This window comes from Ursus maritimus, unplaced genomic scaffold (genome assembly GCF_017311325.1).
Source record: "Ursus maritimus isolate PB19 unplaced genomic scaffold, ASM1731132v1 scaffold_7, whole genome shotgun sequence".
NCBI lineage: Eukaryota > Metazoa > Chordata > Mammalia > Carnivora > Ursidae > Ursus > Ursus maritimus.
This window is the reverse complement of record NW_024426885.1, coordinates 29,322,890-29,348,852: the sequence shown is the minus strand read 5'-3', so window position 1 is coordinate 29,348,852 and position 25,963 is coordinate 29,322,890. Positions and strand designations below refer to the sequence as shown.

Below are 25,963 nucleotides of genomic sequence, written 5' to 3'. Positions count from 1 at the left end.
CAGGGCTGGCCCCCTTGCCCCTCCTAGAACACAACCGCACTAGGTCCTTGCAGAGGCTGCTCAGGGGCTGTCCCCTCTGGGGAACCTTCTCTGATCTCTGGGCTGGGCTAGGAGCCCCAACTCTGGACTCTCCAAACTTACCTATAACTACCTCACTGAACTATAGTGAGTTACTCACTCCCCCTCAGTGGGCTGTGAGCTTTGTGAGGAAGGGGACCATGTCTTTCATCCCTAAATCCTCGGTGCCTAACAACGTGCTCAGCCTGGACTAGGGATGAAATATTCTTGAACAAGTGAATGAACTTTGAGGCTCCTTTGCATTACGTCTTATCTTCCGGGGTGGACTTTCTCCAGCTCGAGAGAGGCTCCCTGGAGGTTCGCGGAGTGTCTTTACAGATTTCATTAACCTACCAATTACTCTCCCTCTCAGTGGCTCTAGAGATGTGAGATAAGACCTGAATTATTGCTGATTCTCAGTTACTCACCAGATACCTTATCCCAACCTGACATGAGGCCACTGATCATGGATAGTATTTTTCATCCTTAAGAAAGATCCATATGACCATCTCTTAACTAAGCCAACATGAGTAAATTTGGTGAGACCCGGAGTCCCCATACATCCTCATGTATGAAGTCCCTCCATTGTAAAGACGGGCCACGTGCTTTACCGCCTCCATTCTATTTTTCCTGCTTACATTTTTCTTTTAGTATTTATCCTGTTACCCAGTGAAGTCAATCATGATAAATATTACAATAATCTTCCATTTTTATGAACAATTTATAAGTTTGAAAACATGGTCACACTGATGATAAAAATCGATTAGTACACACTATTTTGTACACAAAGGCATTTTGCTATGATTACATCTGACTATCGCATTTAGTCCTTCCAACACCAACTGAGGAAGGAGTTAGCAACCCTATATTATGGATGAGGAGATCAAAGTTTAAAGGGGTCTCACCTAAGTCACACAGCCATTAAGTGGTAGGGGTGAGATTTACAATGCTACCCTTCACCATGGTCCTATCTGGCCTCCCTTGTGATTGCTAAAGAGCCCTGTGAGGTATGTGGGGTTATTATTATTATTGTTGTTGTTGTAACTTTACTATTGAGATGAGGTCACAGAGGTTAAGTGCTTTGGGCAAGGTCACATAGCTAAAAGGTGGCTAAGCTAGGTCTCGACTTCAGTCCTTCTGACACCTCTTTCTACTATTTCGTGTTATTCTCCAATTCCAGATGGCACTCACCAGGCTCACGTTTCTTTATTTCAAAACCTTTCCTTATCATATTTCCATCACATTCTGGGACTTCCTTACTGCCCATGACTTTTCATACCAAATGTTAAACGATCCAGCCTATGTTGAACTATTTCTCTTAATTCCCTAGCTGCTGAGGGCATTTAAATTATCCAAATATTAGGACAACTGCATTTTATCACCATCTGTTTTTACGAAGTCTGAGTTACTTTTCAATTCCTAAACCTGTCTTCTTTATTTTGCGTGCTATTTGAAATGAGATTCAATGTGTCAGTGTGGAGTCAAGCCCTCTGCTCCCCCGGTCTCTATGGGAGCCCCTTGCCCAGGTCACCCTCCACCACCAGTCTACAGTCTCTGGTCTTCGTGTCTTACCCTGGTTCTTGCTAGCCATGGATACTGAAGCAAGCTTTCAACTATTCTGAGGCCTCAGGGAAGCAGGTCTAGTGAGCATGCTCTTTGCCAGTCTTGAAGATAATTTGCTGGACTCTGGTCTGGCCTTGGGTGGACTTCTGTGAGGGGCAGAGGTTGGGAAATTTTTTCCGTTATTAGAAGCAGTCTTGGGAATGGTGTGTGTTTCAGGCTGGCATATTTGGGACCTTGAGTGGGAAGTGTAGGGACTTAGAGATAATCACTCTGCCTCAGCTGCTTTGAGGAAGTGATTTGCCTTCTCTGAGCTTGGTTTCTCCATGTATAAGACAGACTAGATGAGACCTAAGAATCCTTCTGTCTTGAACATTTTTTAGGTGGGTTGTTCAAAGCCTAACAGCTAGCTTGAGGCATTTAATGCCAAACTCAGAGTCATCCTGCACAAATAGAAATCTGATCATGACATTCACCTACCTAATGTTCAGTAGCTCCCTGCTAATGTTAGAACACTGTCCAAAGCCTCTATAAGACCCCACAGGCAAAGCCTTTTACCTACGTCTCCAGCCCAGTAGAGGCTCACCCTAGTTCCTGCCCATTTCAGCTCCCCACTACCACTTCCTTCCATTCCATGCTGCAATTTCTCCAAGCACAATCTCTGACTCAGAGTTTTTGTACATGTTCCTGCTGCCTGGAACCTTCTCCATACTCCCTCCCCCTTCCAGCTTCCTTTCCCTTGCTAACTCCTATCTATCCTTCAGGTCAGATGCCCCTCCAAAGTGCTTCCATATTACCCCATACTTCTGGGGTCTCTGCACTCATCACAGGTACTGGCATTGCTGACCACTGGCCAGTCTCTCCACTAGGCAAGAAGACCATGTGTCTGTCCTGTTCATTCTTGCACTCTCCCTATACCAACTCACACAGCAGGTGAGCAATAAAAGAAGGACTGGTTATAAATATGCAGGTAGATGAGCCTAGAAGGAAAAGACACTGGACTGGAAGACCAGAGACTTGAGTTTTAGTCCACACTTCCCACATGAAATGTGCAGGCCTGGACATGTCACCACTCTGTTCTGGTCTCTGTTTGTGGATCCTTAAACCATGAGAGGGGGAGAGAAGAAGGGAGGCAGGAGAGAGGGAGGAAGGAGGGAGAGGAAGGAGAATGTGTAAGCATCTGAATGTGTGTGTTGGGGAGGGGACATCAACTCCCTTTGCTCCTCATAACCCACACACCTCCTGGTCTGACTCTCCTTCCAAAGTGCTGCCCCGTGCGCCACTAGAGGGCACTCTTGTTCTACACAACAGCGCCGGGCGGCCACTTGGCGCTGGCTCCCAGGAAGCCAGAGCGCGTGCGCCGCCCCCGCAGCCCGCACTCGGTCCCCGCAGGGTCGACCGACCCCGGCGGGCAGGGGGGCCCTGCGCTTGGCCTGCCGGAGGAACAGACCTCAGGGTCATCAGTTCCCAGCAAAAACTCCGTGGCGGTCCACTTGGCAGGGGGCCCCCCTGAATGTGGCCAATATTAAGTAAACGTGCGCTGCCGGGCTTCGATTCCCGCCGGTTGCGGGCTTCTCGGCCGGCGTGCGGGGAGGGGGTCGGCGCAGGTGCGGGGCGCCCTGCGATCCGTCTCCCCGCTCTCCCGGCCCAGTCCCCGGGGCCCCGGCCCTCCGCGCAGGCTGCGCACCTGTGTGCGCTTTACTGGCCCCCGAGGCCCGGCTGCCGCCTCGCGGCCCCCTCGCTGAGTTAGGAAGCTGGTCTCTGCAGCTGCCTTGCCCTTCTCCAGGTCAGGGGCAGGTTAGAGCCTGGAGGGTCTGAGGACAGAGGGGTCTTGCTCCTCTCCCCTGCTCCGGGAGAGGCTGTGCATCTGGGGTAGCTTAGAAAGGGAGTTCCTTTGAAGTGGCCCGGAGTGATCGCTACCCCGCTGGCGAAGGCTGCTCCGGAGTGGCTGCAGGCTGATGTCCCCGGCTCACTAGCCCGGCTGGAACAGAGGCTTAAGGATGCTCATTAGGCTCTCAGGGGTGCTCCTGCCTCAGGGGTCATGGGGAGGATTACTTCCAAGTGTGCCCTGAAGCTTTTCTCCTCTGTGGCTTTTGCCTTGCCTGGAATCGGTAGAACCTGTCAAGAGGTGTACCCTTCCCTCCAGGCCCCACTGAATATGGCCTCCTTCACAGGGCCTTATCTGAATAGTCCCAGCGGCAAGACGGGCATATTATCTGCAGCTCCCTCTTTAGCACTCGTCCTCAGCTTTATTGTATCTGTGTGCTGCAGTCATTTTGCCTGCCTAGACCCATCCGTCTGCATTTCTTAATTTTCAGTAGCATGTGGTTCAGTGCCTTCTTGCTTACGAGAGTGATTCTAATTAATGTTGGTTTAGTTCCACTCAGGCAACCTCTCTAGGAGTTCTCCTGATTGGACACTCCAACCCCTTCCTCTGTTGTTAAAGAGAGGAGACTGTACAAGAGAGAGCAAATGGAGGTGAAGGCTTCCTGTTCCCTTCCACTTGCAGGAGCCCACATCACGTATGGGGTTCCTGGTCCCTGAGACACTTTGAGGCTGATAAGATCATGTGCCCTTCATCATATTCTCTGAGGGGCATATTGGAACAATGAGGAGTTTTGATCCAGCTTCTGTATCACGGAGCAAACCCTAGGACTCCTTCATGCAAGCAGAGCTGGGGGATTTTATAGGCAAGTTGTTAGAGTAGAGGCTTTTCCTGTTTGCAGTTAGGTTTGGGGGGTCATGATTTGATCTGTGTTCTATCCAAGTCTGTGTAATAACGGTCCAAGCCATAATGGGATTCTACCATGTGCTTCTAATGGCTTAAAATAACTTAGCACATTTGGCAGACAAGATGAGAGCCCAGCTAAGTAGGGAACCTGGATTTATACTGATACCGTTAATTCCCAACAGATGAGGAAATCATCTGGGGGCAGTTTGGGAAGAAAATTTGATTCTGCGACAATCTCAAAGCTCCATGTCATGGGCATATCACATTCAAACCACAGGACACAATAGGAACCAGCTATAAAAACCATGGGGAGACTTTAACATGTGGTTAACTCTGTTCCCTTCCCATTGTAAAGAACTGGAGCCAGGACCTCTGACAGTCATGAGCGGTGTATAAGGGGCATTACTCATATCCCTACGGTTCTCTGCGTCGTACAAATTCAACTGTCGCAGACGTAGTCCTTACCCATGAAGACAGAAGCCCAGAAACATGCAAATGTGTGGTCAGACACACTGTAATTAGTACATTACACAAAGAGAGAGACAAAAGGAGAATCACACTTCTTGGCGTGGATTTTGAGGTCTGTGTTCCGGCTCTAGTACACTTTTGTGCCCTCTCCCCTCACCCTACAAAGCATCTTATATTCCAATCGTGTAAAATGATTTGCCACTTCCCACTTCCTTCAAATAAAATGAGCCTTGAATTTTTGTACTTCTGAACCTTAAGTAAGCTCATCCCACTGCCCAGAATCTCCTTTGGTCTAGCATTTCCTAGCTGTATCGCTCATCCTTCCAGCTCCTACTCAATGGCCCGCAGCCCCGAAGACTTCCCAGATTGCCAGGTTAGAATTCATCTCTTCCCTCCTTACACTCCCCTCTCCGATATTTACCTTCTGTGGTCTGCCTTGTTTTCTTGTCTTAAAATATTCTCTGTGGCGAGAGATCAGGTTCCCCCAGCCCTAACTGTGTGGAGCTGGAAGAGTCAGCGTGGAGGTGAGAAGCATCTCCTGTATGGGCAGTCTGCAGGTGGGATGAAGAGAGTCCGGTAAGAGGGCAGGTGTGTGCGTGTGCGAGCACACGCGAGTGCACAGCTGGCAGATGGGTTTTCCAAATGTAAAAGTATGAGATAAAGTCCAGAAGCCACACCCAAAATCAGTTCCATCTTTTTAAAGTCATGGCTCCCTGGATACCTATTCAAATATGTTAAATCAAAGGGATAAATATCTTGGTTTTATAGGATTTTGATAAAGTGCTCCCTATAATATCAAGTGCACCCTCAAAAATGAAAAGTAAGACATCCCAGGTGGCACAGACTCTGTTCCAGGGCCCACAGATGTAAAAATGCACAGTGTGCGGTGACTCTGAATCATTCTTGCAAAGATGAGCAGGGGAGACGTAGTCTGCCAAGTGATCATTGGTGTTGGGCGGCTGGTCCACAGTTCGGGGCTCCAGGCCCTTCGTCTGGAATAAGCTACATGTCGTCACGGCCTTCCTGAGGCTTGGCAGCCAAAGAAATACTGATTCAGGTCCCAGGCCTGCCATAGGGACGAGCTGGATTAAGACTTCCCAGTTCCCTGCGGCTTGCGTTTGTCTGTCACCCAAACCACAGCCTCTGGAGGTGTGGAGAAGGGAGAAGACAAGGGCCGTTTCTTCTCAGTGCAGCAGAACTGCACATTCTTCTTCCTTGCCCCTCAGTTGAGAATCAACTGCTCGGAAACACGTGAGCTGCAGCCTAAAGTGCTCGTTTACCAGCGTTTCATCTGGGTTCTCGGGAACACAATGGAAATCTCTGCCTGCAGCGAGAGTCCCCAAGCGAGTGAAGGTGGGGAGGGGAGACCACAGCCTTGATGGACAGCTGTGCAGAGAGATTCCAGCTGCTGGGAGTGAGCTGCAAGAAAATGTATTCTGAATCTCAGAAAACAACCCGAGTGCTAAGTGAAAACCCTGAATTCCTAAACATCTTGGTTTAAGATGTCAAGTCACTGTAAAGTATAAAAGCATTTTATAATCCTCTAATCTGCACAGCGATCTGTACATTACTAATCTGGGAGTTAAAACAAAACAAACAACAGAACCTTTGGGGAGCCGTACACATCCTTCCACTTAGTCATAGACAACTCCCAGGGGCTCGTGGCATGTTCGCACCTTTGGCAAAATGGCTTAGTGCCTAAATGAAGACTGGAATCTGGGTGAAATCAAAGATGCAGATCAGCCTGGACATTGCTCCAGCATTTTCTGGAGCCACAATGGTTCTCAACCTTGGCTACATATTTGAATCATCTCGGGGGCTTTAAAAATCCTGGTGCCTGGGTCCCAGCCCGGAGAATTTTAGTTTAATTGGTCTGGGGTGTGGCTTGGGCACGGCGCTTTTTAAAGCTCCCAGGTGGTTCACCAGGGTTGAGCACCAGGAGTAGGAGAGGGAGTGGGAATATGTTTGCAGCTGGGGGTGGAGGGGACTCAAACAGCTTTCTAACCATCACATTCTGAATCTATTTTGAATAAAAAGAGCTTTTCTTACTGTTTCGAAGTACCATGTCAAAAGGCCACATCTTTTTAACCTGAAAAGTAAGATGTGAACTTTTCAAAGGCAAGTTGTTTTGAATAGTCTGAAGTGAGCATTTTTGCTCTTTCGAGAGAACTGCCTCCCTTCATGTCTCCCCACCGGCTCCGTCAGGGAGATGAGCACACGCCTCAGTACACACAGGGAAGCGTGCGTGTGGCGCTTCCCAGGATGAATTAAGAACCTAATCGGATGAAGCATTTGCATAGATAATGAACCCTGCATTTCTTTAACATTAAAAAGAAAGACTCGGTGCTGTTCTTGAAGGGCAAGTTCTCAAAGGCATCTCTGAGGTTTCTCTCAGGTCCTGGGGTGTGGCAGGAGCGCTCCCTTCAGACCGAAGCTGGTTCAAGCTCTTTCCAGCCCAGAGGAACCCAGGGGGATCAAATATGTCATTCAGTACTTTCACTGCATTTTCCAGACACGTATATAATTATTTACTCAGATCACGCTGTATACATTGGTTACGGCTACTATCTCTTTTTGAACCACAGAACACCCTGAAATGAGCACAAGGGTGAAAAGAATCCAAATTCTCTAAGTTCAGTGAATAGTAAGCTTCCATTAACTAGAGATGTGTAAGGCTCGTCTCTCTCTATAGTTACTTCTCTGTAGTTTTTCTACAGACTGACTCAGAGCCTTACATGTAAGTATTTTTATAAATATACAGACTCATATATATTTACATTTCCACTTTCACAGTGTCCGTTTCAGATTTTCTCATCTGGAACACTAGCTCGAATGTCGCTGTCAGACTAAGTACCACCTTCCCGCTCTCTCGCGGCCGGCTCGTCATCGCCCCAGGCCCACACACCTTCCCTGCCACCCGGTGCTCCGGGCTCTGCAGCTTATCCTTCCTCCCCGGCTCTCGGGGCCCTTCTAACAGGGCTGCAGGACGAGGCTGTGTCTGCACAGCAGGCCCTTCCCTCCGGGGGAAGAGGTTCCACTCTAATGCTTGCCTTTAAAGAAAGGATCCTCTTTTTCCTGACTTCTTAAAACCAGCACCTGATGCCCTGCGCGGGTGAACCGCTTCTGCACACACTTTGGGCTCCAACAGCACTGTAGACGTTCCTTACCGCTCACAGAATATCAAAACACATTCCAGAGGCATTAAAGAAAAAAACAGAAAAATGAAACAAAAAAGAAACTAGAATAAATAAAGATACATATTTATCTGATTTCCAGACTATAAATACACAGATATATGAGCGGAATGGAAGAAACCACAAAGCAAAAGATACATAGATTTAACTATATAAAAAGGAAATACTTCTGTATGTCAAGATAATACCCTAAAAATGAAATAGTTGGAACAACAGCAAATAAAAGACTGGGGAAAATATTTTAACACATCTGATAGGTAGCAAAGGGGAAATTGCCTCATGTTAGAAAAAACTTACAAATCATTAATAAAACAGATAACAACCCAATTGAAAAATAAGCAAAAGACATAGCAAATGCCTAAAGGCAATACTAAGAGACATGAACAATTTTCAACCTCACTAATAACAGAAGAATACAAATTAAGATGAGAGTATTATTTTTCATTATGAAGTCGGCAAAGATTTAAAAGTACTACTGTTCTGTGTTGTGAGGTAAATTGGAATAACAAAATGCTCACATTTCCTACTCCGTCTCGGACCTCCGCAACTGAGCTCGTCTGAGGTAAGAAAATTAAACAGTTAATCATAGGAGATAAGGTTCTATAGCTCAATGGATTCCAAGGTGAACAGAATAGTGAGCAATCTGAAGCCAGGCCATTTGAGGAATGGTTGAAGGAGTTGAGTGTTTGGCTTGGAGAGCACAACTCTACGGGGAGACATTGAAAAATTATTATGAAGAAGGTATAGATTTACTCCACTTAATTTTTCTAAAACAAGGGGAGAAATGGAAGAAAACACCCTTTGGCCACATACAAGGAGGATCTTTCCTATAATCAGAGCTGTCGAGTCCCAGAGTGGGCTGACTCATGACATGAGTAGTCTCATCAAACAGAAGCTGATGGGCTTTCTGTCAGGGATGTTCTAGAGGAAACTTCTTGATCACTAAGAGTACTCTCAAATTTTTCCTCTATAAAGTCATCTTTTAATAACTGCGGAACTTTCATAACATGGTTTATTTTAAGAAGAAACTCATTTAAATGATTCCAGACAAGTGGAGATAATGGGAACCTGCAGGGAATGGGTCTGGTCAAACAGAGTTCAAAAACTCCAGGTACCAACTAAGATCAGCAGGGTAGAACTCCCACACTTACATGTCTTGAGTCTGCTGAGGTAAGTGGAGTAATGGCCCTTTGGTCCCAGAAAGCAGGTCTTCAGTTTTTGTTTCTAAGCGTGTGAGTGAGAAGTCTCGGTATAGAAGTCTTAGGATTAAGACTTTTCCCCAAGCAACTTTTCCCAGAACCGTCCATGCCCAAAAATAAATGTGGCACTTCCAGTCATCTTTAGAGAGAGACTGTGGTAGGTCAGGTGGTGGCCAGTTCAGCCCTCACACTCGCCAAGCTCTGAATCCGGAGATGAAGTATCATAATGTGGTCTGTTCCAACAGGGACACGAAGATATTTTTAGTCTTAGCACCTGGGAGTTAACTTGAGTATTTTCAGAACTATTCTGTTTGGCTAACATCAAACGACACCCCTCTAAAGGCATGCAGTTAGATGCCAATGTTTTTCTTTGATATAGGATTTAATGAGGGTGAAATCAAAGCAAAAGTCATGTCCCGGAGAGATGGAAAAAATAAGCAGTCTGCAGAGAAGAAAAAAATATGTTCGTCTCTTCACAGAATAGGCAAGAAGATTCTAGGTTCACAGGAACCTTAAGTTTCTTTCAGCTAACATCATGGCAGCTGAAGGAGAGGCCCATGCAGATATGAAATGCAAACATTTGATATGGAACCTATTAGCCCCGCAGCAGCACTACCCCACACCTCTCTCAGGCACCACCCACAAGCTGCTTCCTGTTAGTTGTTTGTTTCTAATAACAGAGATGAACTCCTTGAGGACAGGACCTCAGAATCCCCTTCCCCCTCTCTTTGAAGGCTACTGATGATGTGGGCTGGAAAATGTCAAGAGACATTCTGAGATGAAGCATTTACCATTTACATTGAACTTCATGTTCAGACGTTTTCCCCTAATTTGTCTACTTGGGATTCCTGAGCTCTTTATAGGTATGGGACCACAATTCATTTAAAATTTTAGCTACATTAGTTGCCACTGTACGTTAGACGGCTGAAGGGGAACAAGTCATGTCTGGCACAAAGTAGGATCTCAATAAAAGGTGATGACTGGATGAAGACATATGAGAAGGCTCACGAGCCAGCATCTCTCCCTCAGAGATGTAACTCTGGGCTCGCGCTCCAGTAGGGAAGGGGAGCTAGCCAGCGGTGCCTATGTGTGGGGGGCAGAATATACTATGTCAAAGCTGATTTTTATAGGCTTCGAATTAAACCAATTTATAGTCACTGCTGGTATTTAATAATCCTTTTGTCTGAGAAGAGCATAGAAGAGACAGAAGGGAAATCCCCAATTTTGCTGAGAAAAAGAAAAGCACTTTTATTAAAATTCTATATGACTGGGAAAAAGAATCTTAGAAGCAGCACAGAGAAGAATTTTTAAGAAGGATCTGAAATTAGGACTTGTGAAGAAAAGTTAATGGAACAGAGGTGAGTTAGCCTAGAGGAGAGAACACTGCTGAGTAACCCGATGCTCTTCACATTCATTCTGTGAACAGCCTACAGTGAAATGAAAGCAGACAGTATCATGATAGGGTTCAGTGATCCGTACTGTATGTCTGTCAGTATGTCATTATAATTTTCTATTGCTGGACTATTGGGATAGCACGGTACTGAGGAAAGTGCATTGGACTTGGGGCCAGGAAAATTGGGTGGTAGACACTTTCTAGCTCTATCACTTAATAGTTGTGTGACTCTTGAATGAGTCGCTCAATGCTCTAAGATTCGGTTTCTCAAACTCTAAAGTGTGAGGGAGGCAGGGATTGTTCTACTTTCTTCTTGGGGCTATTCAGAGGGTCAAATGAGATAATGGCTCTTAAAGCTCTTTATTATCTATAAAGTCCCAGCCACAGCGGGCCATAGTGTTCTTATCAAATTAAGTGTTTAGACAGGATTGAAGTTGTAGGCACTTCTTCCCAGAGGTCTTTAAACCTAGAGCATCTTCTAGTCCCAATGGCTTTGCCCACAGACTATCTAAGGGTAGGGAGAATGAAGCAGATCACTTCAAAACGTCATTCTGCCCCAGGATTCTTAGCGGGGGCTGACTCCCTCGGGTTACTGTGTCAGAGCAGAACAGTCAATGTGACGAAGGTTGTTTCCTTCTTTTGTAATTTTGGATAGTTTTCCCTTCAAATGGAATTGAAGGAGACACACAGCGCAGGACACTGGGATGTGAGCAAACACCCATTCTTGGTTTGACTTTTCCCTAAAAATGTTGAGTCCTGTTTTTTGATGTAAGTTGACTTCTTTGGCCCAGCTTCATGTGGCTTCCCTGTTTGTTGAAAGACACTGGAGATATTCATGCCTTGGGTAGAACCGATTCCCTAGAGGACAATGCTCACTGACTCGTGATCACATCCGGCGTTGTGCAGAGTCTTTCCATTGTGGATGGCAGAGATGCTTCAAAGGTTCTTTTTGACTTAATCCAGAATGGGAACTATTATTGTTTTGGGTGTAAATGGTCAGTCTTCCTCCCAGAAAGGTGAGAAACCAGGGAACAGGACAGAGGACGGACTTGCAGCTGGAGATTTTCCAGAGAAAAACTAACTCAATATTACTGCCACATCCTCTCACAGCACAGCCTCTTTGTGTGGCCTTTTAGTGGCTTGAAGAAGCTACTTGGTTGGTGACCATAGGCTCTAAAAGTGAGGTGGGAGTGGGGGAAGGAGAATGGAAGAGACTAATTGAATTTCAGAGTTCAATGGGAAGCAGAACTCTTTTAGCTCACCCTCCCACTGAGTGAGAATCTTGGAGCCCCTCTTTGTTGGTCACGGCCGCTCACTCTCTGAGTGAAAGGCTACTTCCTAACAACCCTGTCCTCAGTCAGGCCAGATGAGCCTTTGGAAAATGAGCTCTTTTTGTGGTGAAATCTTTCTCTTTTAAATTGTACTCCCTGGTTTACTGTCACTTTAGAGGATTCTAGGCTAAATCTATTTTCTTTCACTGCACAGTCCCTGAAGTATCTGAAGAAAGTCTTCATGACTTGCCTTATTTTTCCTCTCTGAATGAAATCTCCCTATTTCCTTCAGCCATCTTTACAGAATATGTATTCTAGACACAGAACTCCCTCCTCTTGTACACACTGCAGTTTTCGAAGCTTCCCTTCTCCTATCCTATAGGGTATATAGGGCACCCACCTTTTGTCTGATGCCAAGAATGAGAACTATTTCTCATTCAAGAGTCACACAACATAGAGAATTGAGACTCGAGTGGTGGGTCTTATGATTGGCTCACTCAATGAAGTGACAAACAGGAACCTTCATTTCTGGACTCGGATGCTCAGACTGTGCCCGATTAGCGGCCCTAGGGGGGCTTCGTGTGCAATGCCTGACATTCTTGAACGCTGAGATCTCATGGAGATACCTTTCCAGAGATTTCAAATATACCCAGCCCTGCTGACAACTCCAACAGAATGAGAATTACCCCATGTTCTCAACCAGTCATAAAGGTTTGCTGGCATCTCTCTACTCCTGAAACACCAGGCCAAAACATCTAACTGGTGGCTTGAATGGCACACTGACTTGCTCTATATCCTCTTTCTGGTTCCTCCAGACAAGAGCAATTATAGGTTCCTTTGCTCCCAGAGCTTTCCATCCTCTTCTGAGCTAATATGGCTCCAGGCTGCAGCAAGGAATTAGCAGACACAGAACACAGAATCTGGCCCCAGAGGCTTGTAAAACAGAGAAGGAGGCACCAAAGGCTGAAATCACTTCCTTGCATTTCCTTTCATCCTTTCCTGCAGAGTCTGCTTCACTAAAACCACACCCTTCCTGTGAGACCCCCATCTCAGAACCACTGAGGGCTCTTGCACGCATTCGTAGTTACTGAGCAGAGCACTGGGGGCACTGAACATATACTCGACAGCCCCTGCTGGCAGCTTATCGTCCAAGATGGCACAGCACAGGGTCAGAGCCACTGAGGTCTAGAACAGGAGAGGTGTCAAATTAGCAGTAGTTTGCAGGAGAGAAACAGGCTTAGAGAATTAAGTGAAGGGCTCAAAGCTCCACAGTGCGGTAATGGCAGGATTAGGGCTGGAATCCAGTTCTCTTGACTTCCAACCCAAAACTCTCTTTAAGATGATATATGTGAGATCCTGTGTGCCTGTCTGTATTTCTACTCATATACATATGCGTATGTATGGGTGTGTGAAATTTTCATTTGTAGAAAGCTGTATTTCACCCACATGCTCTAAGCTGATTCTCACAATCACCCCGTCTGACAGGTAAGGGAGCCAAAGTTTGCCCACACGAGTAAATGGCAGCAACTGGATTCATATCCAGGCCTTCCGATCCCAGCTCCCTCTTCTTCCAATTGTATAACATTGTTATTTGATCTCAGTGGCCATTACCAAATCCCTCTTCAGGCCCCCTGTGCAATCAAATTCTCTTTGTCCCTGTCCCTCTCAGACATTCTCAATAAGGCCATAACACAGCTTCTCACTGGGATGGTGACAAGGCGAGGTACAAGACAGCATGATTGGAACATACAGCATATCCGTAGCCAGTGGGAGTCACCTCAGTCACTCTGAAGGACAGGTATAGGCAGGAGGGGCTGAGGTGTGGCCGGGATCAAGCATCAGGGGAATAATCCTGGAGGCAGGGGCATAGAGAGGAAGAAGCAGGTTGGAGGACTGTGCCCTTGGATGGTGGGGGAAGAAGCTCATAAAATGATGCTACCCTCTAACTACATCTCCTCCTGTTTCATGGCTTTGCATTTATACCATTTTTATTTTAATCTTAACAAGCATCTTAGCAACACATTATCTTACAAATCCGAGAAGACTCTGCTTTGGAAGAACATTTTAGAGATGTTAGAAAGAGAGCACTTGTTTCCTTCTTCTTCCCCAGCCAGCTAGAGTCCCAAGCTGAGGAGAAGAAAGGCAATGGGTATTTCCTGCAATCCTCCTCTGTGTCAGGAACTTTCCATAGATTACCTTGTTTACTCCTCTCCCCATGAGATGAAGAAACCGAGACTGTATTATAGAGATTATGTAACTTGCTTAAGGACACACAGCCAGCAAGTGGCCTGTTAGACTAAGGCATTCGGCCAGCTCCTTCCACGCAGTACACACGGTCTTCCAATGTTGGGCAGGCTCAGCTTCCAATCTCTGGCTCCAGAGGACCGTGAATGATCACAATCACTGCTTGAGGTGTCAGCCCTTCTGCCAGAAACGACTCTGCAGGTCACTAGTGAATGGCAGTGGGAAACTTGAACACACTCGTGATCCTCAGAAAATCAGACCCAGGATGAGAACTTTAGAGCTGGAAGGGACCTTACCAAACATACAGCAACTCCTGAATTTTGTAGATGAGAACCCTGAGGCCAAGGGATTAGGATTAAAGGATTATTTAAACAATTATTTAGTGAAGCTGGCACCAGAACTGGTTCTCCTGCCGAGGATGAAGACCAGGAATTCAGCACACTAGTCACAAATGACTGGGAAATAGAAAGAGATGGGATAAAATACTCAAGAGAGTCAGGTGGGATTGAGAGGAAAGAAAAGTAGATGTAATGTACATGTAGCCAGAGAAAAGAGTCAGTATGTGAACCAAGACGGAAAATACAGATCTAGGGTGGGCTAAAGAGACTCAGTAAGTGACTTCCCAGATTGTGTTTTGTTCCCATTGCACATACAGTTGGAAGCCAAATGCAAGCCACCAAGGTTGCAGTGAAACAGCGAACAATTATAGCGCAAATAGTTGTGGGCGGCTGTGGGAGTGCGAGCCACCTGCTCCAAGTTCACAGCTTTGTTAAACTTGGTAAACAGTTAAAATGGAGTAGGAAGGCCCCCAGTCTGTACAGCATCCCGTACCCTTCCTGGGAGGCCTCACTCGGAGGCTGAGCTGGCCTTGCCTTTGACCAGGCTCTTCTCCCTGTGGCGTAGAGCTGCTTTCTCTTTGTAGAGAAATTGTTGTCAGCAGTCTCTGGTAGAGACCGAGGGAGATAGGGAGTATCACAGATTCATATATTTATAGAGGTTGAGGGAATCACAAGGTCCCCAGAATATAATGTCTCTTCTAACATTCAGATAAGGAAACTTAAGATCCAAGAGGTGATGTGTCCAAAGTTATAAATTTAGGGGCAGAACAGACTCTTGATCTCTGAACTTTCGACCCTTTGTCCAGTGCTCCTCCGTATAAGCCCCACAAGGTTCGTAGATGCTGACAAACAGGGCGTTATAATAGCATTACAGAATGTTACAGCTGAAAGGGGCATGGTTCTCAACCCCCAGGGTTTTCAGTCATCACATGGCTAGGGGGTGCTATTGGCATTTAGTGGGCAGGGACCTAGGATGCGAATAAGTAGCTTGAAATGAGATCATCCTTCATAATGAATTGTCTTGCTCAGATACCAAACATGCCCTTGTTGAGAAATATTTTGTCTACCATTTGACTTTACAGCTGAGGAATCTAAGCCTAGAGACCAGGACGGGCTTGACAAAGGTCCCAAAGGGAGTCAGCAGTGCCCTGACTCCATCCCACTGAGCCTCCGAGTGAATTAGCAGCAGGGAAGGGACAGCTCTAGATCCTTCCCTTCCCAGCTCCTGCTGACTTCCTCTTTAGCTATTTCTACCTCTGCACTTACTTGGACTTGAGCCCCTCCTGTCCATAGGGCTGCAGCAGATACTGGTGCACGAGCTTGTCCCTGAGAGTCCCAGCCAGTTTGATTTTCTTTCTTGATCGGTGCAGGTTGATGATAAAAAGTGTAATGGACCCTCGAACATAGTTGTGGCTGAGATGGAGAGGGAGAAGGGTAAGACGGAAATAAAGTGGTCAGTGAGATGCTGCTAAATAATTTATAGACTGCACCAAACAGGACCACCCCAGGAAAGGGCACTTATTTTATGATTCTTGGCCATCCTTGACGTTCAAAGACAGGAAGGCCTTGTTATTATTTGTGGTTTCTTGCAAAAAAGATACCCGCTTCCCACCACACTCCTTTTGCTTTTGTTTAAATATATTACAATGATTTTAGAAAACAAAATATCTTTTTCTGAGTGTGAAAAAACATGCTGACTTCAGGGGAAAAAAAGGAAAAATACAGAGAAATACAAGGAAGAAAAAGAAAATTCTCCCATAATCCAAGTATCTTGAGATATGATAAAATTTTGGTAAATATCCTTCCAGTATTTTGTTTATTAATTCAGTATTAATTCAAATATTTACCGAGTACTTTGACACATACATATATATTTCTCAATTTTCATCTAATTGGAACCACATTGTTTTTTCAGTTCGTGACCATCTTAAACATATTCCCATCTTATTATGTTATTGTATTTTCTTCTACTTACAGAAGAATGCTAAATTTTTCAGTTATAGAAATGTAACAATTTATTTAGTTACCCCCCTAGCTTTTGGGACTTAACATTTCTTCAAAATTTGCCATTACAAAATTACAATATGGTATTATATAAACTTTTTGCTTGTCACCATTATTTCCGATGAAGTCCTGGAAGTTGGACACATAGGTCTAAGGGAAGGCACAGGGCATGATTCCTACCCAAATCCTCTGTTTCATTCCTAGTGATGCCCCTCCCTGTGGGAAGATTTTCTGTCCCTGCTATGTTGAACCCAAGGGATCACATGATTGGCTTTGGCCAATGAAATGTGGGTGGATGTGTTAAAATCTCTGCAGAGACGTTTTAAGAAGTAGCCTGTGTTTTGCCATGCTTCTTTGCCCTGCGCCAGGAGACCAACAATGTTCTCGACAGAGGCTGTTCTATTGACCTGCATCCTAGAGCGAAGGTGATGCGGAGCAGAGCTACAGCTGAGCCATGACAGACACGTAGTATGCACGAGAAACACACTTTCTTATCCAAAGCCACGGAGATTTGTTGGTCCTCCATTATCATAGCATAACCTCACCTATCCTGACTGATACACACATTTTGCTAACACTGATGTTAACTGCCTAGAAAGCTTGTACCAATTTGCTTTGTTCAACTGTCTGTAAGAGCACCCATTTCCTCATACCCTTAAGAATAATGGATATTAACTTTTTAAAATACCTTTCTCAACCTGAGAGGTGATAGTGAGATTTCGACGTTGTATTAATTTGTATTTTTAAAAAATCCGGGCTGAGGTGCATCACTGTTCTCATTTGCTTGTTCGCCATTTCATCTCTTCTCTTGTAAATGGACTATTCATGTCCTTTGACCATTTTCCTACTGATTTATAAAAACTATTGATTAAAGATAGTGATCCTTTGTCTGCATGTATGTTGCAAAATTTCCCCCAGGTTTCTTTGACCAATTCAGTTTGTTTACACTGTATTCTGATGTATAAAAGTTAAAAACTCTAAGGTAGTCAAATTTATCGATCTTTTTGATTTCTGCCTTTGCTGTTTTACCTACACCAAGATTATAAAACTATTCACATTTTGGAATACTTTTAAACCCGCACAGGATGGTCAGAAGCCTGGAAGAACTATATGCCTACATGCAAGAGCCTTTCACCATGTATCAACAGAACTATAATGATTTCCTTCTTTCTTGTAGGAAAAAATACTTTGTTTCTAAGGGGTCCCCTAGGGCCCCATCTGGATGGGTTAATGAGAGGAAACAGAAGAAATGACCCAGTCCTGCCTTCAAAGGAGGAGTTCAGAGAAACTCTAAGTCAACTTTGCCCAGAGGAAAATATCATTCCTGCAGAAACAGCATCCCTTAGCCTCTGGGTCACTCACCTCTGCTTCTAAAGGTGCTAATTAAGAGTTGAATGACTAAGGGCAGGTCAACATGATAACTTCAGTTGTTTTTGTCTTTTTTTTTTTTTAAAGATTTTATTTATTTATTTGACAGAGATAGAGACAGCCAGCGAGAGAGGGAACACAAGTAGGGGGAGTGGGAGAGGAAGAAGCAGGCTCATAGCGGAGGAGCCTGATGTGGGGCTCGATCCCAGAACGCCGGGATCACGCCCTGAGCCGAAGGCAGGCGCTTAACCGCTGTGCCACCCAGGCGCCCCTGTTTTTGTCTTTTAATAAAACAGTTGCTAGGACTCATCCTGAAGATTTCGATTCCATGCATTTGTTATGGGGGCTAGGAATGTGTGTGTGTGTGTGTGTGTGTGTGTGTGTGTGTAAATCTTTCTAGGATACTGGGCAGATGAGTTGGGTGTGGGAACCACTTGTCTAGAGCAATCCATTAAGGTTAGGAGAAGAATTCCCAAAGTATATTCATTGACTGTGTGTCAGATAATTTTTCTTACATCTGTAGGAGGGCACATTATTGTGTTCAAAGGCTTTCTGAACGCCTGCATTGATATTCTGATAAATTATTAAATGACTTTTCTCTCTGGTTCCTCCTCCTCTGGTCCTTCTTAATCTTCTGAAGCATGTGAAGTAGTTTTTGGAGCTAGCTGAGTTAGATCAGAAGAGAATGCCCATTTACTGAGCAGACTTGTGTCACCAGAGCTCAGAAGAAAGGTGCTGCTAGCCTGCGTCAGCATTTACCGTCATTAAAAGAACACCAACTATATTCCATTGGTGGGTTTTAAGCTTAGCTTTGCTGAGGAAATTGAGTGAAACACCATTAACTACAGGTATTTTGGGCTTCAGTGTGAGCAAAAGTAGGCATGCATGGGTAACCAATTTTGCCACACTGTGGTAAACTCTTGCTAACTACCATCAGATAACCTTCTCAAAGGCCCGCAGTGGAGGAGGGAGAGACTTGTGCTTGCATTTATGAGTTTTTCCTCTGCGGAGCTGGGGCAGAATGAGCCTTGGGAGACTAGAGCAGAAGGGTGGGATGTGGGGAAGTGGTGGGTGGGAGGGAGACCTGAAATCACAGCACTGCTGCAGGGAAAGCTGTCTTTTCAAGCTGCTTGGCAATGGTCTGATTTCCATTTACATAGTTCCCCTGGGGGAGACAAACCGGTACTAAGAGCCAGCTCAGAGACCCAAGTGCAGAGGCTCTCACGGAATTCGTGGAGCCTCCTCAGGTAGGAACTGGCGTTGAAGACTGCCTCAGTCGTCCCTTCTGCTTGGCCGATGGGCAAGGATGTAAAGCCGAGGTCGTTTGGCTGCGAAAACACATTCTTGGCCGGGAATTGCAGCACCAACCTGAAAGTACTGTGTCGAGAATCCAGATTCCTGATGAATATATATTCTCTGCCCACAGAAAAATAATCTTGGAGGAGTATCTGTTGCCTAAGAAGATGAGGTCTGACTGAAAGCGTGGCTAACAGGCAATCACTCATCTTCTGATGTCAAGTCCAGGTGGCTTTTGGTTCTCTTAGCGAACGGCCCTTTCTGTCTGATAGAACATCTGTCTTACTCCATGTCTCACTAACGGTCAGACTTCTTCCCCAGCAGAGAATCTGTGCATCTGGAGTTCATCTTTCTGGCTGTTCTTCTGCTGCCTAACATCTTCTCTGTGATGCCATGGGGCTAGGAGGAAGCGAGTTAGGGAAGGTAGGCTCAAAGTGGAGTATCCTGGTTGTAAGAGGTGGGGGACATCAAATGGAGAGGTGCATCTTGACTTCCAGATAAAAAACAGTCACTGTTCTAGAAATGTCTCCAGTGAAGCTGGGAGACAAGGAAAGGGAAGAGAAGATGGTGCTTTGGAATCCATGGTCATTTCCAGTGAAAGCCCATGAGTTTGAGAACTGGTTTGGTCCATTGTCTCCAAATCTTATTCAAAGTTTTTGGGTTCTGTAAAAGTCAGGCCATGTTTTGCCAAACATTTTTTCCCCCTAATTTCAAAGCCCCTGTGTATTTTAAGGGAAATTTAATCCACATGTTTCTGATTCATTTACACTTAACTCATCAAAATATTGTTTTGTAAGAGTCATTTGATGTCCAAGAAGCCTCAGGAACCTTTTTTATGAGCCTTTAAAAAAATTTCTTCTAAAAAAACAGGAAGTCGTGTTTTGCCAATAATAAACAAACTTGAACCCCAAAAGGCTCAATTTTGCTTCAATATCCACCAGGTTCCAATTGGTTCTCAACTTGGCTAAGGACCTCCACTCCTCCTCAGAAACATACATTGTTTCAGCAGAATGGTTTATAAAAACAACGTTTCCCAGTCAAAACAGATTTGTTCTCTGAACAAGAAGGTCTAAGGCGAGAACTGCCACACTGCCGGGCTCCTAAGTTGTTGACTCTAGAACAGAAGGCAGCAGAGCCCCTGCTGGTGGTGTTGGTATGTGTATTGAACTTCTGATCCTAAATCAATCATAAAACACAACACTCTCCTAGGTCAGAAACAAAGCACAATGTAAGAGAGTGCCATGAAAGGCAGTGCGGTCTTCACATAGAAGTTGCCTAACTGCCAAGGAGGTTGTAAAAGGAATTTCTGTTGTATAGGACATTGGGCCAAAAGATCTCTAAGGGTTCTTCCCAAGTGAAAAATTCTTTGCGTTATTAATGTTGTTATTATTTGCATTGAGGGGTGATACCATTAAGATTTTGGAATTCAATATGGTAGTGTAAGTGCAGATATCTGGCCAGATGCCTGGCACATAGCAAGTGCTCAGTATACACCGGAGTGCAGGAGTTGTTTCAACAGACAGTGTCTCTGGGTTGTTCTACTGGTAAGTTTATACTTTCTCACTCAATCCCTGTTTTGACCAAGGATGTATATTTTCAGAGTATTGGTCACGAGTGAATAGTGTGAAGCCAACATGCCCACTCTGGGACATTTCTGTGACCGTGAGCTTGTTGACCATGAATAAACTAAGTGAATCAGTAGTGCTTCCTCATGACTGTTGCAGAGGATGAAGGGGCACAGATAGGGCACACAGCTTCCCAGGGAGAAGGAACAGAGACACTTGTCCTATCTTTGTTCCTGCCAATCTGGGGCATCTGACACCCACTGACATGGAGGAGACCTGCAACCCCAACCAGCTCAGTGCATCCACTGTGGGCTTACTTTTCCAATAGGAACAAAAAGACCCTCCCCCTTGTTATTATCATTATTGCCATATGTGCAATAGATCAGTCAAGGCTTGTCTTCCTTTTTTAATGGGGAAGAGGGGCGTTACTGACAGAAGTGCGGTGGCACCGTTTCCCCAGAGAGGTTCTGAGACGAATTCCCACAGAAAGCAGAGGAGAGCTGGTGATTAGAGAGAATATTAAATCCAGATGATTTTAGTAACTTGTTTGAGGTCTCCTGCTAGCGAATGGTAGAATTCTTAGCCATTCTACCACACCATCTCCTTCTGGCTGATGTGCTGATATCAAAGGGGAGGAACGCAAGAGCTATAAATCATCCATGATATCTTGATGCCCTATTTCTGCACTCATTCATTCATTCATTCATCAAACATTTTGCTGAGCTCTTCTTCATGCCAGTCACCATATTAGACACTGAAAAAACAAAAATGAATGAGACATTGGCCCTGAGTTCATGGTATGTTCAGAATATTAGTGACAACTCCCCACAAGCATGTCAAAGAATGTGAGGATGAGCACTGGGATGAGACTATGTGAGGAGCCCTCTGTGAGGACACCCAAATCCTGCTAAGCCCATGGCTACTGAAACGTCCCCCCGGTTCCTCAGACTGATAATATAAAGGGCACAACTGATGTGCTTCCCAACAGAGACAAAAGGTGCCAAGGGTAATATTTCTCTCTTGAAGCTGGGGGTCCTCCTTTTGAGTGGTTACCTCAGGGCCAGGGTGGAGACAAGGAGTACAATGTATCCTTGTGTGGTGATCAGATAACTCCAGCCGAAGCCATAAAGCAGTCACTCTCTGTCAGGTATTGGACTGAGCTTCCTGTTGAGCAAAAGGGACGTTGAAAGCCTCTGGCCTCGGCCCAAACCAGCCTCCTCTCATCCACAATAGGCACTTGTATCTACAGACAAGACAACTGGCCCTGGCCCCACTATGTTCAGAGTGATTCTTTGAAAAATCTTATCCTGATAAATTAATTGACTTGGCTCCTCTCTCATCAAGGAAGGGGAAGGAGCGTCGGTTGTAATCTGACCACTGGAGCTCTTTGTGCTATCCACTGCCCATGATCAGCGCCTGATAGGCCCACCGGAATGAAGGTCTGGCTGGAGGCACTGGCTTCCTCCTCCCCTCCTCCACCTGCATTAAGAGAAAGAGTTTTTTTTTCAGAGCTGCCTACTCTGCTCCTTAAATAGGAAGTGATGTAAGAAAGCCATATTTGGTCAGATGGGTTTGGCTTTAGGCTCAGTTTTCAGTTTTTATCTTCTGATCCTCATGTTTTAAAATTTTATCTGCCTCACTTTATTTATTTAATGATAATTATTTTTCTTGTTTGTTTACAGACAATTCAATGACAACCAGTGCTTCAGATCAAAGAGAGAAGGATAACCACACATTGCCACACTGATTGTTCTAAGTTCGGCCCTGTACAAAAGGAAGCCCAGATCTTATTTAACCTCTTAAGATTTAAAATAGCTGGAAAGATTTCTGAGATTCTGAAAATGGTTCTAGAGCTGGCATGACTCCCTCGGGCTTTCCAGCCTGGGACACGTGGGTCGAGGGCTAGGTTTCTAGTGCTAGAGCACTCCAGCACGCACCTTAGAAAGGTAGACTTATGGGGCGCCTGGGTGTCTCAGTCGGTTAAGCATCTGCCTTCGGCTCAGGTCATGATCCTAGAGGCCTGGGATCGAGCCCCACATTGGGTTCCTTGCTCAGCAGGGAGCCTGCTTCTCCCTCTGCCTGCCTTTGCCTGTCGCTCCCCCTGCTTGTGCTCACTCTCTCTTTCTGGCAAATAAATAAATAAAATCTTAAAAAAAAAAAAAAAAGGAAAGGTAGACATATTTCCTCAAGCTCTGCTGCTGGATCATAGGAACAAATTTTATATCTCTAGCCTTGGTTCAGGGCTAGGTACGCACAAAATGCCTCATGGGCATTACATCAACTGGCACAGAGAAAATGCTCAATAAAAATTTGTTGGATGAAGAAGTAAATGAACAAATGGCATGTGTTTTTATGAACGTTTTGTGTATCAATCCTCTGAGAGTGAGAAAATGGTTTCACTTGGAGAAAAAGCTATTTATCAGAGGTCCTTTGAAATCTGCAAAGAACAGGGATAATGATTCCAGAAGCAGTTTACAGTCAGTCTTACAGGGGTCCCAAATGGTATGGAATTCTAAGAGGGGCCTGAAGCCTGAAGCCCCTCGGGAGTGGCTTTTTGTGACATCTCTCTGAAGACTTACTTGTGGTGGTTTGTGCAGTGAGCATAAATCCTTAGTTTGTCCCGGATCACTCGGCCTGGCCGTGGCTTCCGTTGAAGCCCGGCCACATGCACAGCCAAGACTTTGGGGCCGATCAGGCGCTTGTAAAGAAGAGAGAGCCAATAGTCCTGAGGAGAATAGAGAGGTGGAGAGTCAGAGAAAGAAGCATGTTGAGTATCATGAGTAAACATACCAACACACAGGCCAGAAACCACTTCTTAGCAGGGGTACAGCGAATCATGACTAAAGAGACCTTAATCCTGTCAGCATGTCAACCCAATCAAGTGCTCACCTTGGGTTTATAATGAAATGGGCACTGTCTAAAGTGACCTTTTCAACTGACCAAATGGGGAAATTTAAGTGGGGTGGACTCAGATGGGCATGCAAAACAAATGAATCAGTTTTTCACATATGAAATAATAACCCATCAGGGCCTTAAATTTTCAACTCTCTTTTCCTATGACTTTATTTTCATACTGGTTTATGACTTGTGTTTAATTGTAGAATAGAAGATTTCCAATCTTCAGGATTGTCATCAATATAAGAATCCAAATGTCATTCTCCAAATATTGTCACTAAAGACTATTAGTGTGGTGGGAGGGAGATGAAGGTCCTCCAGGCAAGAGACCAGGGTCCTGGATTCCAGAGTCAGAAACACAAACAGAAGAATGTTTGCAAACCATGGTGCTAATTCTTGGTCATCCTCAATAATTCTAAACTAAAAAGAATGATTCTAAACTGAAAGAATGTGAGGCTTTTAGCCATTCTGGCATCCATTTGTAACTGATTAATAAATATTTGATCTCTGACCCACACATGTTATTCACTGCCACCTTCATTTCTGTGGTATTTGCTATTACCATATTTTGCTTTTATACTTGATACAAGATATATTTTGTATTTGTTTTGTATTTGCTCTTGTATCCGATCATGGCTTAATGACTTCAGTGTTCATAACTCTCCATGTAAAAAAGGGCTTCCTAATTTGTTTGGGGGCTTCCTCCCTCCTCACAATTCTGGAATTCCATATTCATGCCATTCAGTGTGGGCATGCTACTCAAGGTCTTAAAAACATCATGCATGTTTTCTCAGCCTTCATCTTCCCAGGCAGAAACCTTTTAATGATCTTTTCCCCCCTTGTGTGGTCATCTATAACATCAGCTGCCTAAATATGTCTGTTGAATTGCATAAATCAGAACAAAGTCTCAAAGCCCCTTTGTCAGCAGAATAGCACTAAATCTGCCCTGACTAGTGAGCTCTAAGGCTTGCCCAACCACCTACCTTAATGAACTAGAAGTGCCCTCAAAATGGCTGCTAAATATGGTCTCCTAATATTTAAAATGCCAAATAATTTATCATCAGCAATCATATAAATGAAAAAAATCTCAGTGGTTCAATTTGCTCTTATTCAACTACAATTTCTCTATTTTTGATTTGAAGTAAACTTTGTGAAGTGATTATCACGGTCATCCCTGTTTCCAAAGGGATTCCACCTTTTTGTTATTGATTTGTAATACGTCTTTTAATATTATTGGTAAGAATCTTTGGAATGTATATTGAACAATCACTGTTTATGATTTTTTTGATATGGATAATTTTTTAAAATTTTATAGGAAAATATATCCATTTTCTTCTTTTGATTTCTTTCACTTCTTTTATTCTTAGAAAGTCCTTCCTCACACAAGGATCGGATCAATCTTCACTGATATTTCTTCTCGTTCTTTTTATATAATGATTTAAAAGCATAACCTCTTAATTCATTGAAAACTATTTAGCCATATGGTACTAATTATTTTCTAAATTATTCTACAACTAGTTGTAACATCATACAGTTGATAACTTATTCTTAAACCCATCTATCACATAACAAGTTTTATATCTATATATGTAAAAATATATAAATACATATAATATATATTATAACATTATAATATGTAATATAATATTGTATTATTAGTTTTACATCATTTTCATTATTGTAGTTTACATTTTAATATCTAGAGATTCAAGTTCATTTCATTTATAATTTTTCTTTTTTTGTTCAAACTTTCTTTAATTAGTCATATCCATTTATTTTTCCAAATGAACTTTGAAATCTTTTTGTTGTTGTTGTTGTATTTGTTGTTGCAAGAGAAATTTGAAGCTAATGTGAATTTTATTTTATGTTTGGCTAGCCTGTTTATTTTCTATCTTTTGTATTCTGCCAGAATGTGTACAGAAGTCATGCTTTATTCTTGATATTTGAACTTTTATCAGAAATGTGTCAATGTGGGTTTCTGCATTAATTTGCTGATATTTGGGGGAGTACTTCTTTTTTATTTTATTTTTTTTATTTTTTTTTAAAGATTTTATTTATTTATTCGACAGAGATAGAGACAGCCAGCGAGAGAAGGAACACAAGCAGGGGGAGTGGGAGAGGAAGAAGCAGGCTCACAGCAGAGGAGCCTGATGTGGGGCTCGATCCCACAACGCCGGGATCACGCCCTGAGCGGAAGGCAGACGCCCAACCGTTGTGCCACCCAGGCGCCCCTTGGGGGAGTACTTCTGATCAGAAAGACTAAGGCCTTTTTTCAACCTATGAGAGTTTTCTTTAAATATAGCTTTGACTTCTTTTTCTTTCTGTTTGCTCCGCTCGTTTCAGAAGTCTGGTTGTGAGCCCTCCGTCCTGCAGCCGGCAC

General features: G+C 44.3%; 1 protein-coding gene across 1 annotated transcript in view; it reads right to left on the bottom strand.

Moving 5' to 3' along the window:
- The window catches only part of HPSE2 (heparanase 2 (inactive)), a 634,212-nt gene that overhangs the window by 4,949 nt on the left and 603,300 nt on the right, over positions 1 to 25,963 (bottom strand). The window contains exons 10-11 of the mRNA XM_008704932.1: positions 23,268 to 23,413; positions 15,722 to 15,868 (exon numbers count right to left, since the gene is read on the bottom strand). Coding sequence (XP_008703154.1) covers positions 15,722 to 15,868; positions 23,268 to 23,413 — 293 coding nt within the window. The remainder of the gene's footprint in view (positions 1 to 15,721; positions 15,869 to 23,267; positions 23,414 to 25,963) is intronic.